Source organism: Zonotrichia leucophrys, chromosome Z (genome assembly GCF_028769735.1).
Source record: "Zonotrichia leucophrys gambelii isolate GWCS_2022_RI chromosome Z, RI_Zleu_2.0, whole genome shotgun sequence".
Lineage (NCBI taxonomy): Eukaryota > Metazoa > Chordata > Aves > Passeriformes > Passerellidae > Zonotrichia > Zonotrichia leucophrys.
Genome location: NC_088200.1, coordinates 32973219 through 32986989, shown reverse-complemented (window position 1 = coordinate 32986989; position 13771 = coordinate 32973219). Strand labels below are relative to the sequence as shown.

At 35.1% G+C, this 13771-nt stretch overlaps 1 protein-coding gene across 4 annotated transcripts in view; it reads right to left on the bottom strand.

The window, feature by feature from the left end:
• The window catches only part of ERBIN (erbb2 interacting protein), a 121133-nt gene that overhangs the window by 10195 nt on the left and 97167 nt on the right, over window positions 1-13771 (bottom strand). For 3 of the 4 annotated variants that reach the window (XM_064736726.1, XM_064736724.1, XM_064736725.1), the window contains 4 exons: window positions 12346-12460; window positions 10424-10607; window positions 8094-9615; window positions 288-431 (listed from right to left, as the gene is read on the bottom strand). In XM_064736726.1, coding sequence (XP_064592796.1) covers window positions 288-431; window positions 8094-9615; window positions 10424-10607; window positions 12346-12460 — 1965 coding nt within the window. The remainder of the gene's footprint in view (window positions 1-287; window positions 432-8093; window positions 9616-10423; window positions 10608-12345; window positions 12461-13771) is intronic. The other variant, XM_064736727.1, reaches the window with a different exon arrangement.

Below are 13771 nucleotides of genomic sequence, written 5' to 3'. Positions count from 1 at the left end.
CAAATGTACAATGAAATCAGACAGTTCTACACATATTCAACCATCTACAAAGCCAGTTAGACTACTCAACTTCATGACATTAAACTGAAAAGCCCTGCAATAAGTTTATAGCATATGAAGCAAAGGTAAAATATTTCATGCCTAAAAAATAATTTCAGCATATAAATTATATTATTTTAATAAAGCATTGTGCATATGTAAAAGGATAACTGTATCAATTTAAGGACCCCCTTACAGTTTATTCTTTCCCCCGCTATATATTGCAATAGCCTCCTGTAGGTACTCACTCGAACAATGTGCACACCAGAACCTCTTCCGTCTGCAACACTCAAGGCAACACTACCCTGGCTGCCATGCAGATCCCTAGAGCTGCCATAGTGAAAGCTGCTAACTGCAGCATAATTGGAATTAAAGGACCGAGACAGCATGCTCTGAATAAAGAGGGGACAGATTTAACACAGAGATTAGTGCAGCATGCATAAACCACAAGACATGTTATACATGTAATACAAACAATATTCCATTGTCATGCAAGATAAAACCATGCAAGAACAGTACCACTGTGACGTATAAACACAACTCAGTGACCCTATTTACCTTTATTTACTGTAAATCAGCATGCAACCAGTTCACATGCAGAATTACATGTAAATAAAGTAATTGAAATATTCACGTGTCTGAAAAAACAACAAAGGTGCTTATCAAAATTTTCACTTTTTCATTATATTTGCAACATAACGAGTATGTTATAGGAAGATAAGCTGGCAGTCAAGTAAAATACCTGTGGAAATCTATCTAATTATTTTGTCTACTATTTTGTCTTATCCCCCCACACCACTACTAGTAAAGTACAAATAAAAATTTACACAGAGATTTGACTGACTGAATTTTCTTGCTATAACCACACTGATAATATCCAGTGCATTACAGTAATACTTCATTCAAGAATGTAAACAAGCCTCAATTAAAGGAAGAGGCATGAACGAAACTGAGACTACCCCTGTGCTACTGTAGGCAATCAAAGAGGTAACGTGACCGCAAGGACAGATGCGACAGTGGTTTTGGTTTGAGCTTCATTTGCTTACAAACCTGACCCCTGCAGTATTAGCAAGGATAACAAAATGAAAGCAAGAGACATTACCATCTTGCCACCATGGTCTTTTGTAGCTGTAATAACAAAACAAAATAAAAAGACAGTGCAAAGGAAGAAATAGAAAACCTTCCACGGGCTACCTGATAAATAAAACAAAGCTATCTTGAACATGTGACAATCCCATGAAAAAAATACTATTGTAGAAAAAAGATACACCACAAAGCATTAATAGCCAGCAAATTCAAAGCTGCTTTGTGTAATGCTTTTAATTTTTCTGAGTTAAAGAAAGGAATTTTCAAAATAGTTATAATTTACTAAGATACTGTAACAATTCCTACATGAATAAACACATTTTGGCATTTGCCTGTTGACTATGTATACTAATATGATTCTGAAAATAGTCACTAGTCTTTAGGCAAACATCTGGTCTTTTGTCCTAACTTCATCTTGTGAAACTAAAACTAGTTTAATAATCAAAGCCGTATGCTTCCACATAGTCATATTCCCCAGATGATGCTCTGGTAGCACAGTCATTGCAAACTCCCTTGAAAAACAGTATTTACTGACAATACTGGTTTTATCTTGGCCGGAGTTCTTGGATAACCTCTGTCTCAGTGACATAGTAAGCATTCTTCATGTTTCTCTTTTACACCTTGCCTGTTCTCTAGCCAATGGATTTTTCAAACTTCCAAACGAAACTGCAGATGTTTTCCTTTTCTTGGGAGAGGAAGACTGTTCTTAGCATTTAAATTTACATTCACTAAACATTAAATCTGAGCTTACTGCTCCTCTAAGCTTTAGGCTAAACACCCAGGCAAAAATGCCAAAACCAATTTTCCTCAGCTTCTTAGTGCCTCAAACCATCTTCTTACTACTCTTTTCATAACAGTGTCTGTAATTAACAAGGTGATCTTCTTGCCCCACCACTACAGGCAATTCCTTGAAGTATCCTTACAGAAAGCTCTCAAGAGGCCTCTATATCTCTCCATCCTCTGTAAGTGGCAAAAAGACTGATACAAATAGAAGGAATGCATGGTGGGACTAAAAAATTCTCTCTTCAAAGTGTCTCTAGCAGACTATCGTACTCTAAAGTCCCCTAGATCCACTGGGTTCACTCTCAGACAGAGCCAAACAGATGGCAAATAAATAGCAACGATCTATGTGACAAAAGAGATATGTAACAATGCAAATTTGGATTTAAAATCTAAGATAGATGTGCAACAGAGAGGGAGAACTTTCCTAAAATTTACAGAGGTACAAACTTGTACATCAGAAACTGAGATTTCAGTTAAGTGACTTTCAAGGTGACTACATAATCTGAGAAATATGAACTTTCAAGGGTTTATAATATTTTTTTCTTGAAAGAGACTTCTTCCACAAGTACATGAAATGATTGTGCAGTTGATGTAGGGAAGAGTTGAGGACACTGCAAACACCATTACTCTCCTGTTCTACGTGAGCACAGTGCCTCAACACTTAAGTTAGAAGAAACTCAGAAGCTGTACTAACAGTACAAAACAAATACTATTTAAAATGGTCACGTAAGAAAGTTTAAGTTTTACACAATAAGAGATTCCTAGGGACAAAACAAGAGTATTTGTCCTCCACCTATTTCTAGTTGGGAAGAGAGAAATTGATGCATTTGGAGTGTGAACAGCATTCCTGTTAATTTTGTTTCTCAATGTGAGAATGATGAAGGTGTACATTTCTGAGAAAAATTCCTGAAGACTGCTGCACCAGAGAACACACCTTCTGAAATCTAAATATCAAATGTCATTAACCACCCTGATTTTCACTACGAATTATTAAAAATTGAATATGGAATAAATACATGATCTAAACTTCACACTAAGTATGACTGTTAATTCTAAGTACCAGCTCCATTAGTCCTGGTTTGCTACCATGTCATAAGGCATAATGGCCTGCAAAATTAAAATTCAAATATTTGAGGCCTGAGAAGAATTACTTCAGTTACTCTGAAGTGATACATACTAAGAAATATACATGTCATCTTTCAGTATATTTTTACTGTACATTTAATTATAAATATTAGATATATATAATTTAATATATTTAAATTACATTTATATTTATATTTAATTTAATATATTTTTACTAGAAATCAGTTATTTAGCCATCAATAGTCCATACTGGGAACTACAATACATCAAGAAAAAATGGCTATGTACAAAGTAATAATCAGTGCGTTCATCATAATAATTCCAAATTGTAGTCAAATTGGCCTCCAATGGAATCAGTTTAGATGCAGGCAAGTAGCTAGTAGCATAATTCTGGGGTTTACTTGTGTTTTTTTAGATGATACAAACTGGAATATGTTCTGTCTTTTGCAGCTTACAAAAGAATTAACATTTCAGACTCCAAAAGGGTGTGATTTGGGAATTGAAATGCCTTAATACATTTACTTAGGTGCAAGAAAATAAGTAGTGGAATTTATTTAGGAGAATTTATAGGAGAATAATATTGTAATTTTTATAGGAGAATAATATTGTAATTATTAGGAGAATAATATTGTAATTATTAGGAGAATAATATTGTAATGTTAAGACTGTTTGGAGTCTGAAATGGCAAGCCATGAAATTTGGGCATAGAAGAGGAACTAGTAATTTCAATATCTGCAGGGAACAAGACTCTACATTCTACTTATCTTGAAAGAGCCTAAACTGGTAACTTAACTGCTAAGCCTAAGTATTAGTCTTTTTTATTTATTGATTTATTTAACATTACCTAGAATCAGCTGCAGGGTAAAGGTGGACATAAGTAACCCCTTGAGACAATATTAAGTGTCTAAAAATCCCTTCAGTTTTCATTCCCACTATCGACATAACAGACTCTTCCTATTGAAGAGTTACATATGGAAAAACTGCATATAATTTAAATTCCACTGACAGAAAATGTTTGCAGATTGAGAACTTTTGCTGTTTACATAACAAATGCACAGGAATTTTATTCCTTTTAAAGCATGTTGGTTTGACTTCTGAACTCCACAAATATATTATAATATTATATGGTTCAGATGTCCATTCAAAAAAGAAAAAAATAACAAATATAACTAAAATCAAAATGTAAAACTAACAAGTACTAAAGAGATAATACTTCTGGTAATATATCAGGATATGAAACTATGGAAAAATATTCTTCAGGTTGCGATCTTGTGAACGCGTAAGTGTTTTATTTTATGTATGCACAGAACGACTGAAGTCACTGTCCTTGACACACTGAAGCAAGTTTAACTAGGGAGAAGATCTGAGGTAATGTAAATTAAAATATTTTTGCATGTTAAGTATGTGGCATAGAAAAATGTGTTGAAGAAAAAGTTTCAAACTTTAATTAAAACTGCAATTCCATATCAGTACTGAAACTATTAGACATTTTTCTTTTAATAAGGCACTGTAGACTGACAACTCTAAGAAAAAAAAAGTAGGTATTAAACTATTATCCCTCCTCGGAATGCATTTTAGACAATCTGTATATTAGATAAGCAGTAGATAAAGTAGATAAAAAACAGAGGACTTAATTTCAGATTCAATTAGAATTGAAAGCAAACACACATCTAATGAACTCCCATGTGTTTTGCAACAGAAAAAGGAAAATATACATATGCAAGGAAAGGACAATCAGACTCAGTAACTAATTTTGTATGCTCAGCAAAGTCATGTAACACATATTAGCAGGTAACTGTTGCAGATACTTCTTACTGCAATTTATGGATAAGAAATTTCTCCATCATAAATGTGTGACCCTAGTCTTTTTACACAGGTGGAATTTAGTTTCAATTCCTAAATAAAAGCCAACAGGAGTACTATAAGAGTCTAGTGTAGCATACTAAGTAGTAAAATGGGTATGTCACACTCAAAAAGGAAAATATGCTGAAAAATATTACTGTTTCTAAAACTCTGCACTAAGTTTATGAAGTCGGAGGTAAGGCCAAATTGACTGCATGCTTTCCAACATCTTACGTATGCAACCACTAGAGAGCAGTTTCACATTTAAATAAGCTCCTGTCTCCCCCAATATGCTTTGCATCAGTTAAGCAAATTGTTTCTTCTAATATATGCAGAATTTCTATTTACAAATGGTCTCATGAACTATTTTCACCTTCATTCACTCTGATAATTTTAGTTATTCTCTACATTTCACAGGAACACACAATATTCTGAGTTTGAAGGGACCCATCATGATCATCAAGTCCAACTCCTAAATGAATGGCCCCAGACCATGACTCTTACAGCTTATTAAAGATATTACAAATGCTAGCTATTTGGCTGGAACCCGTTGTAAATAATTTTTGCTAGACTTAAAACTAGTTTGTATCTTTGCTTAAGCAAATTAAACTCCTAAAAGTTTTTCCCACAAATTTCAGGTAAAAAGAGTTAATAAATAAGGAACTAGTTTCTCCAATTTGTCCAATAAGCAGACACTGTTGGATAAATTTAAGTGGGTTCGCTCCTCCCTCTCTTTTCAGATACTAAATGTTATAAAAACACAATTAACAAGTCTTTCAGGAGCTTAGGAAAAGAAAAGAAAACAACCAAACAAAACAACAACCAACAAAACCAACCCCCACAAGCCCACCAACCACACCCTCCTTTCTAATAAGCATTTCTATCTGTAAGGACACAAACCATAAACATGATTAAAATCAATGACAGTAGAGTCACAGCAAAAGTAATACTATTAATCTATACTGGTCAAGAAAAGAGGTATGAAATATTCATCACAATGTCTAATTTTGTATTTGTAATTTTTTTTGTGTTGCATCTTATGTTTTAACAAAAAGTGCCATTTTAAATCCATGAAAGCTTTGTCAAAGTAGTTTCCAATAAAAGTTCCTTAAACAAGCCCTGTAACTGAGCTTGTTCCTTAGATGAGTTAAAACTGGATTGTTAATTACTGGATTTTTTTTTTTTTCAGACTTCAAAACATTTCAGAAATCTGCTTTATAGATAAAGCACCCTCACCACTTGGCTAATTTTTAATTACAAATAGAAATACCAAAGCTGCTATTTAAAAAGAACTAAGAAATATTCAGTTGATTGCTAGAATCTCCACATTATCATATCTGACAGCTGCCATACAGGATCATATCTACATTTTCCACAATTCAGATTTTTCTTTTTAAGTTGGTTATATCCTAAAGAATATATAGTAGACAATTCAATATACACATTTATTTTAAACCCATAAAAAAGTCTCAGATTGTTAAGACTGCTTTAAAAAACTTCAAGGCCAAAACAAAAGAACATAAAAAACAGACTTAAAAGTTCTGTTAAATTAAATGCACAGCTAAAATCTTAATAGCAGTTATTCCACATCAGTCTAGTAGAAAAAATTAAAGTTCACATATAAAGCACAATGAAAAGTATTGCCAGATATGAAGGGAATCAAGTCAGGCAGTCAATGCCATTTAAGTAAAGGTGACTACACTGCTGCAGACCCAAACAGATATCACTGCTGCATATTAATCATATTAAACGCTCTTCCTAACATGCCAATGAACAAGCTATAAACAACTGCAGTAGCAGGGCACTGAAGCTCTGCTTCCCTTTGTACTCAAAGATTGCTGGTATTTTTGTTTCTCTTGTCACTTCATGTAAGATTTGATACATCCATCCAGGAGAATGGAAAATGAGGGAATGCACATTTTGTTAGAGTTGGAACATGGTGAGATTAGTGACCCTTTTGTGGGACAAGGGGTCCTCACATGACAGCACAGTACTACCCTAAGACACTCCCTGTTGTGGGTGACCAGCTGGATCAGAAGAATACGTACAGATTTTGTGCAGGTGTCTATAAAAAATGAAACCCATCCCCTTCTGTCACCAGAATTTATCCAATTTGAAACAAAAAATCCAACCAAAAAAAACCCCCAAAACGCAAAAAGCAAACCCTTCCCCCCAAACACTGGGATATCTGAAGAAAAATCATAGTTAAAAGTAATTTTTCCAACCATCTCCAATTAAATTTCTCTAGCCATCACAGATATTCAAGTAGTTACCATAATAACTACAAAGCAAACTATGTTCTTAGAAAAGAAACTAAAAACCAAAATCCATCTAACTGGCACAATCAAAATGCCATTTGGATACTTAATTCCCTTCCAAAGAAACATGATCTGGCTAAATGACATTGAAGCCATTTTTAGTGATGATATTTTCAACTGGGTTAGCAGGACAGATTACACTCTTCCAGGCTCTACTCAAATTCTTTGAAGATACATAATTGTTCAGCTCTACTTATCAGCTCAAATTCTTGATGGCATTTACAGTACATAAAGAATCCTGTTCATCATCTCTACTTATATCAAAACCTACTGTGATTTTTCTGAAATGAACAAGATTTTTAAGTGTTCTCATCTCACAGCAAGTAATAAATATTCATTCAACAATCTGTCAGATACCCAACTTCAAAAGATAACTGGCTTGGAGGCAAATACATGATAATTATGGCTTTTGAATTCCTCAGCAACTAAAGCTGCAGACCTACACTTCTAAATAGATTTTACTGATTTTCTTTTTCCATGTTCTTCAAGAGAAGAAATAGGGTGAAAAACAGGCGGAACAGAAAGATCAAGAAGTGTAAGAGAATATTTTAGTAAATTGTGAATACAAAGCTACAATAAAATTTACCTTAATTACCTTTTTTGAGCTGGCCTTGCAGTCCAGCAGGTCTGTATGACATTATTTAATGTATTCAAAAGTAGTCTGGCTAAGCTGGCAAGTATGATGTCAAAAAAACCAGCAACTTTATTTCTTTGGGGAAAAAGATCTTTTTTTCCTTTGGGGGAAAAGTTCATTTAGTTCAGTCTACCATCTGAGTGTGTTTCTCATATAATCATTACAAACACATTTATCCTTTTTAAAGCAGGATCAAAATTAGATTTTCACTAGTAATTAAAAGCTGTTCAAAACAGAGTGTTTACCTTATTCCACATCTAGGTAACAGAAAAGTAGAAAAAAAAATATAGAATGATTGTTTTTACCTTTTCTAGCTTTTTAGCCTCAATATGTCGCAGCACCTGTTCCCTCCAGTCATGAGGGACTTTAGTTTTTCCTGCAGGGTCTAATAGGGAGTGCTCGGAGTTAACCCTTGGGTTTGATCTCTTGGAGGGGCTAGTCCGCGAGTAGTTGAAGTCACTGACTGACATAGTTCTTTCTGGGATCTCGCTGACCGAGGGCCGCGCGCTCTGCGGCCGGGCCGCGCTGGGACCATCGATGCTGTATGTCCGGGCAGAGAGAGGCCTCTGCTGTCCCGACATCACCGCTGCAGCTCTGCCCATCGAATGCAATTCTCTGTATGTTAAGTAGTCCCCTTCAGGAACCTGGGCTCGTCTTGAAGGTCCACTATCCCCAATATTTATGGAAGCTGTAGAAGATACACTGCTCTGCCTCTGAAGCGTGTGCCTGGTTGCTCCTGGGAGCAGTCTGTCACCGGGAGGAACAGCCCACAGATCTGCATGTCTCCCAGCCATCCGCTGGTGAGTGTTGTACACAGCGCTGGCCCGGACATTGTTATGATTGGAAAAATTCATGTTGCCAGAATGCTTTACATAACTGGGAGTTTCTGTACTGTCAGACCTAAGCAGACGTGAAGGAGGTAAAGTGCCCTGTTCTACTTGGGTGTTTTGTTTCTGGGGCCATAAGGCATCTTTTGCTGCTGCACTGCTGCTGTACTGAATATTATACTGGGGAGCACAGAGCATCTGTGCACCGCCTGTCACTGATCCCCTCACTACATTAGCACCTTCAGGATTGTGATTTGAGTCAAACTTGAACACCGTTTTTGTAGAAGATACTAAATCAGATGATGATGATGACCCAGGAAAAACCTGTAAAGGCTGATCATAGAGAAGAGTAGCAGATTTACTTCGGACTATGTTTTTTCCATCTGCAGTATCTGATCCTGATTTTACTGCTGAGTTTGGTTGTTGAGATCCATTCTCATTTACAGTATCATAGATTTTCAGCCCACCACTGTCCATACTTGTGATGCTGTGAGATTTCATCACAGGACCGCTTCTCTGTGGGGACAAATCTTCCGTGCTTCTAGAAACAGATAGCTCAGCAGAATCCCCATCAACTGTAGTGCTTTTTGCTAGTTTTTCTTTACTAGGAGAATGTACTGTTTCCTCAGCAAGTCCATTTACTTTATTTACACGGTATTTATTTCCATTTTCCAAGTGCTCACTTTCTTCTTTTGCATTGTTATTCAAAAAGCCCATTACTGAAACCATTTTCTGTGTTTCTAACTTTTCTACTGGAACTGGCACTGCCTCTTCACTAACAAGTTTATTGATATTCATGTTTATTTGGTCTAATTTCTGTGACTCCTCCATAGGAGTACTTAGATCAACACCTTTTCCTAGGAGGCCTAATCTTTCTTCAATGCTCAATTCATATTCAGACAAATTTGTAACCTTCTCTTGCACATTTAGTTTTTCTTCAACTGTGATACTCAATTCTCCTCCATTTTGCAAGAGATTATTCAAATTTTCATCTTCCCGCCTGGAAGAAAAAAAGATGGTTCTTAAAGAAATTCTCCTAAGAATGAATGTATTTCTTTAAGTATCATTTTAGAAAGAAATTACTATTAATATGTAACCATGCTGTGCATACAAAACAGGACAAAGAAACAGATTTATGATATGCTATCCTCTATTGAAGAAATGTGTTATATAAAGAGCTCATTTGAACAATGTTTTTACATCCCATGGTTTCAGAAGTTTGTTTAAACTCAACAAGAATAATTAAAAACAGTTCAAAAGTGTCAAGAAGTACAAAGTGATAATAACTTACTTTTTTATTAATTTCTTTTAGTTTCCATTTTGGAAAATTTTCCTGTTTGTATTAGCAGTTTTTATGAAAAATGGCACTTTTAAACTAAAACTCCTAGAAGAGTAACAGCCTGTAATTCCAATCTTTATAAGTTTTTAAGAACCTTTAATGGTCATGTTAGCAATCAAATTGATTTTCAAAAGTAAGCAAATAAAAACACAGAGCTTTTAAAATGGGATACTGATGTATTTTGTAGGGATAAAAACTTTAAAAAGATAAAATTATTATACCCTATTATTAAGAGAAATGAGAACCCTGTATTGTATACTAAAGCTAGTCTCTGAAAGTTTTTCCTTTTAATTTTTCAGAACTTTATTAACCTTAAGAGAATATTATTAACCCTATTATAAAACACTGAAATTTTAAATATTTAATTAATGATAAATGAATGAATGAATTAAAGGAAGGAACACCATATAAAATAATAAGTAACATTTTTCTAATGTTTCTTCTTATTGGTCTACAGTGTCTTACAAACCTGATTTTGGACAGAACAGCACCATGTGTTTCTTTGTCAGGAGAACAGAGAGAAATATCTTGGCTACTGTCAGTATTTAAGGAAACAGAATCTGACATTCGAGAAGGAGAGGAACAGTTGCTGTTATTCTGATTACTATTGTGGGTAGCTTCATCTGATAAGGAATCAGTATCTTTTGAATCATCTGAAATAAAAATTTGTCAATTTAATTAGACACACAATCTTATTAATAGCCATTTCATATGTGTATGTATAGTATTTAGAAACTGTCTGTTGTTCTTCAGTAATCCTTACTACCAGAAACTAAAATGTAAGCTAACACCCTTGCAAAATTCATTTAAACTTACAAAATACTGTTGGAAATAGTTCCTATATTTTAAAATATTTTGCCTAATGTAAACAGCCCTTATCTGCTAATTAAAACTAAATTTTTGCTTCATTCCCATTTCCCTTGTCATACACAAGTTCTATATTACTGAATACTTCCTTAAAATATCTGTCAAATCATACTTCTGTTACTATAAGGATTTCAGAATTGCCCATTATATGAGTCTGTGGGCCTCTAAGAAAACGAAGCACATTGCTTCACGTGCAATATTTTGAAAGGGTATGCTGTTCCTGGTTTTGAATAGTCTATCATTATTAAAGCTATTAACTAAATCAAGTACTCTGGAACTATCTAGATCACTGGATAAGCTCTGTATAGCTTTCTAGTAAAGTAAAAAATCAGCAATGGAAAATGCTCTCCTGCAGATTTTGAATTCGATGCATCCCCATGCTTTGCAGATCCCTTAGGACAACATTTTCAGAGTAATTTACCCCTGTGCACATTGATTCTTGCATAGTGTATGCATACTTACATACTACATCCATATAAAAATAATTTCCCTGGGGCAATTCAAGGCAGCCGTGATTCTGACATGAGTGTAGAAACAAATACATTTAAATTTTTGAATTTTTGCTTCAAGCCAGTTACAGATGCCAAACACATACATTTTGTGGAACTAATGTCTGTCTTCAGAGACAAGAAAGAAGTTTTGACCTAGTACTTTAGTCAGACAAAAAAGTCCAAGGACAGCATTGGTAAACATCCACCTTTTCATCTGTATGTGATCCTCAGCAGACTTCCCACTTCCACCATGGGGTTCTCCTCACCAAATCTCACCTTTTTACATCTAATGTCCAGAAAAGCTTTTTGTCCTGGAAGTACTGGACATGGATATCATATGAAGCAAAATATTATTCGCTATCCTCTTTCTATATCATGTGTTCCCTGAATCCTAGGCCATTTCTTAGTCTTAAGGAAATTATTACTCAGAAGAAATTTATATTTCAGAGAATATAAAACTTAGTTAATAAAAAAACAGATTCAGAATTTTGATGCTAGAGGAGCAAAGAAAAATAAAATAGTAAAATAACCCTGGAGAAAGAGTTTTCACAAGAAAGGATTATTCTTAAACCTTAGGAAGAGAGCACAGCTTCTGTAGAGAAATTTTAAAAAGTGATATGCTGCCTATAGCAGCAAGTTATAGCAGCTGCCTATCACAGCAAGAATACAGAAAATCTGGGTGAAGGGTGAGTTACAGACAATTTCTAAAATAAATACCACTCTCTGCAATCCTTTTCTTAAGCACATCAAGAGTGTGTTCAAGCTCCAAATGCCCCAAAACATATGCCACTTCCCTTCCTGTCTGATTTAAACTGACAAAAATCAAGAAAACTAAGATATTAACACAAATTTCTCTAGCATGGACTCCAGTATATGCAGTATTTTCCCCACTTTCATTGCTTAACTAGGAAAATCTTTCTTTTAAAACTTATAAAACATACTTTTACTTAATTTAATTTGAAAAACTAGTCACTTTGAGTCAAGAAATTATCGAAATCACAAAACACTTCCAATGCTTTTTATGGTATCTTACCTTTTTTGCTGTTGCTTAGGGCTACCACTTTTGGTTGGTTTATGGAGGTTTCTATCAGTGGTGGTCTCATTTCTGCCATTTTCATCTCTTCATCAGAGGAGATTTCTTCTGACTCCTGCTAAAAGGAAAACAGCTTTATCCTGTCCATTTTGAAGAGGAGTTCAAATGTAAGTAAATGCTGTGTAAACTATCGCCCACTAAACAATAAAGGGGTAAAAAGATAAATGAGCCACATAACATAGGCAAAACAAGTTTGTAGTGCGTCTGCAGTGCAAGTCAAATGAATTATCTTTAAGAAGCATCACTTGCAGACTTGCATTGTCACTGCTGAACTCTGTGGGATGACACTCAGGTAACTTTAACTGCAAAAACTTATTGAAGCAAGCAGATGAAGCCTTCATTCTACCACTGGAGAGAGCATCCAGTGGAGTCCAAGTCACAGAGTGATCGCTGAAGCAGCACGCAGCACCGTATGACCAGCTGGGTACTGGCTTTGAAGAAAACAGCTCAAACTGAAACAGCTATAAAGTAGCCATGACCAAGACAATCCTAGGAATGGAGAGGTATGCTGTGAGAAAAAACTGAAGGAGCTTGGCCTGCCTAGTCTGTCTAACAGAAACAGAGTAAAGGTGGCTTGCTGGGGTAAATTCCAAAAGGAAGAGAAGTCATTTAACTTCAAGAGCAATGGCAGAGAAAAAGCAATACTGAATACATCTAAGCTAGTAATCACTAGTTCTGAACCAAAAGATGCAAGTCAATGCACTTTATGACAGAGATTAATAGACAAAGCTGCTGCAAGAGCAGCCATGCAACTGATTCTGTTCCTACTGTAGCCCTCTTTCTGAAGATAAATATTCATTTGTCTTCGAAACTCAATTGTTTTCAGTAATATTTTGACTAAACAAATCCCCACCAAACCTTTCCTCAAAGCAGAAATTTTTTTCTAGTAAACATTTTCCTGCTACAAAATCCATGTTGCAAATTGCAAACAAAGCCTGCCAATATTCACTTTTTCTTATTGTTTTGAAACATTTAACACATGGAACCTATTGGAGCACCACCTTCCCATGATACCAATTACCTGGCCAGTTGTTAGGTCTGCAGGAAGGACATACTTGACTGAGACGTAACAAACAAGCTATGACAGTCCTAATTAAAAATAAAAAGTAAGAATCCATCTGCTTTTCTCTACAATCCAAACAACCAACCTGTTCACTTCATCTACCACATGCCCTTCCTCTTGGATGTGACATATAAGTGTAATCGATGCTGAAATTAAAAGCTTACACACAAGCAAAGTTTAGCTATCTGGATTCTGCAACATCGTTACCAGTAGGAAATAAGGAAATACACTGAAACAAGGATGTCACTGTACCTGACTTGTGTACTTACTACAGCTACAAAGAATTAATGTCATTATCATTAG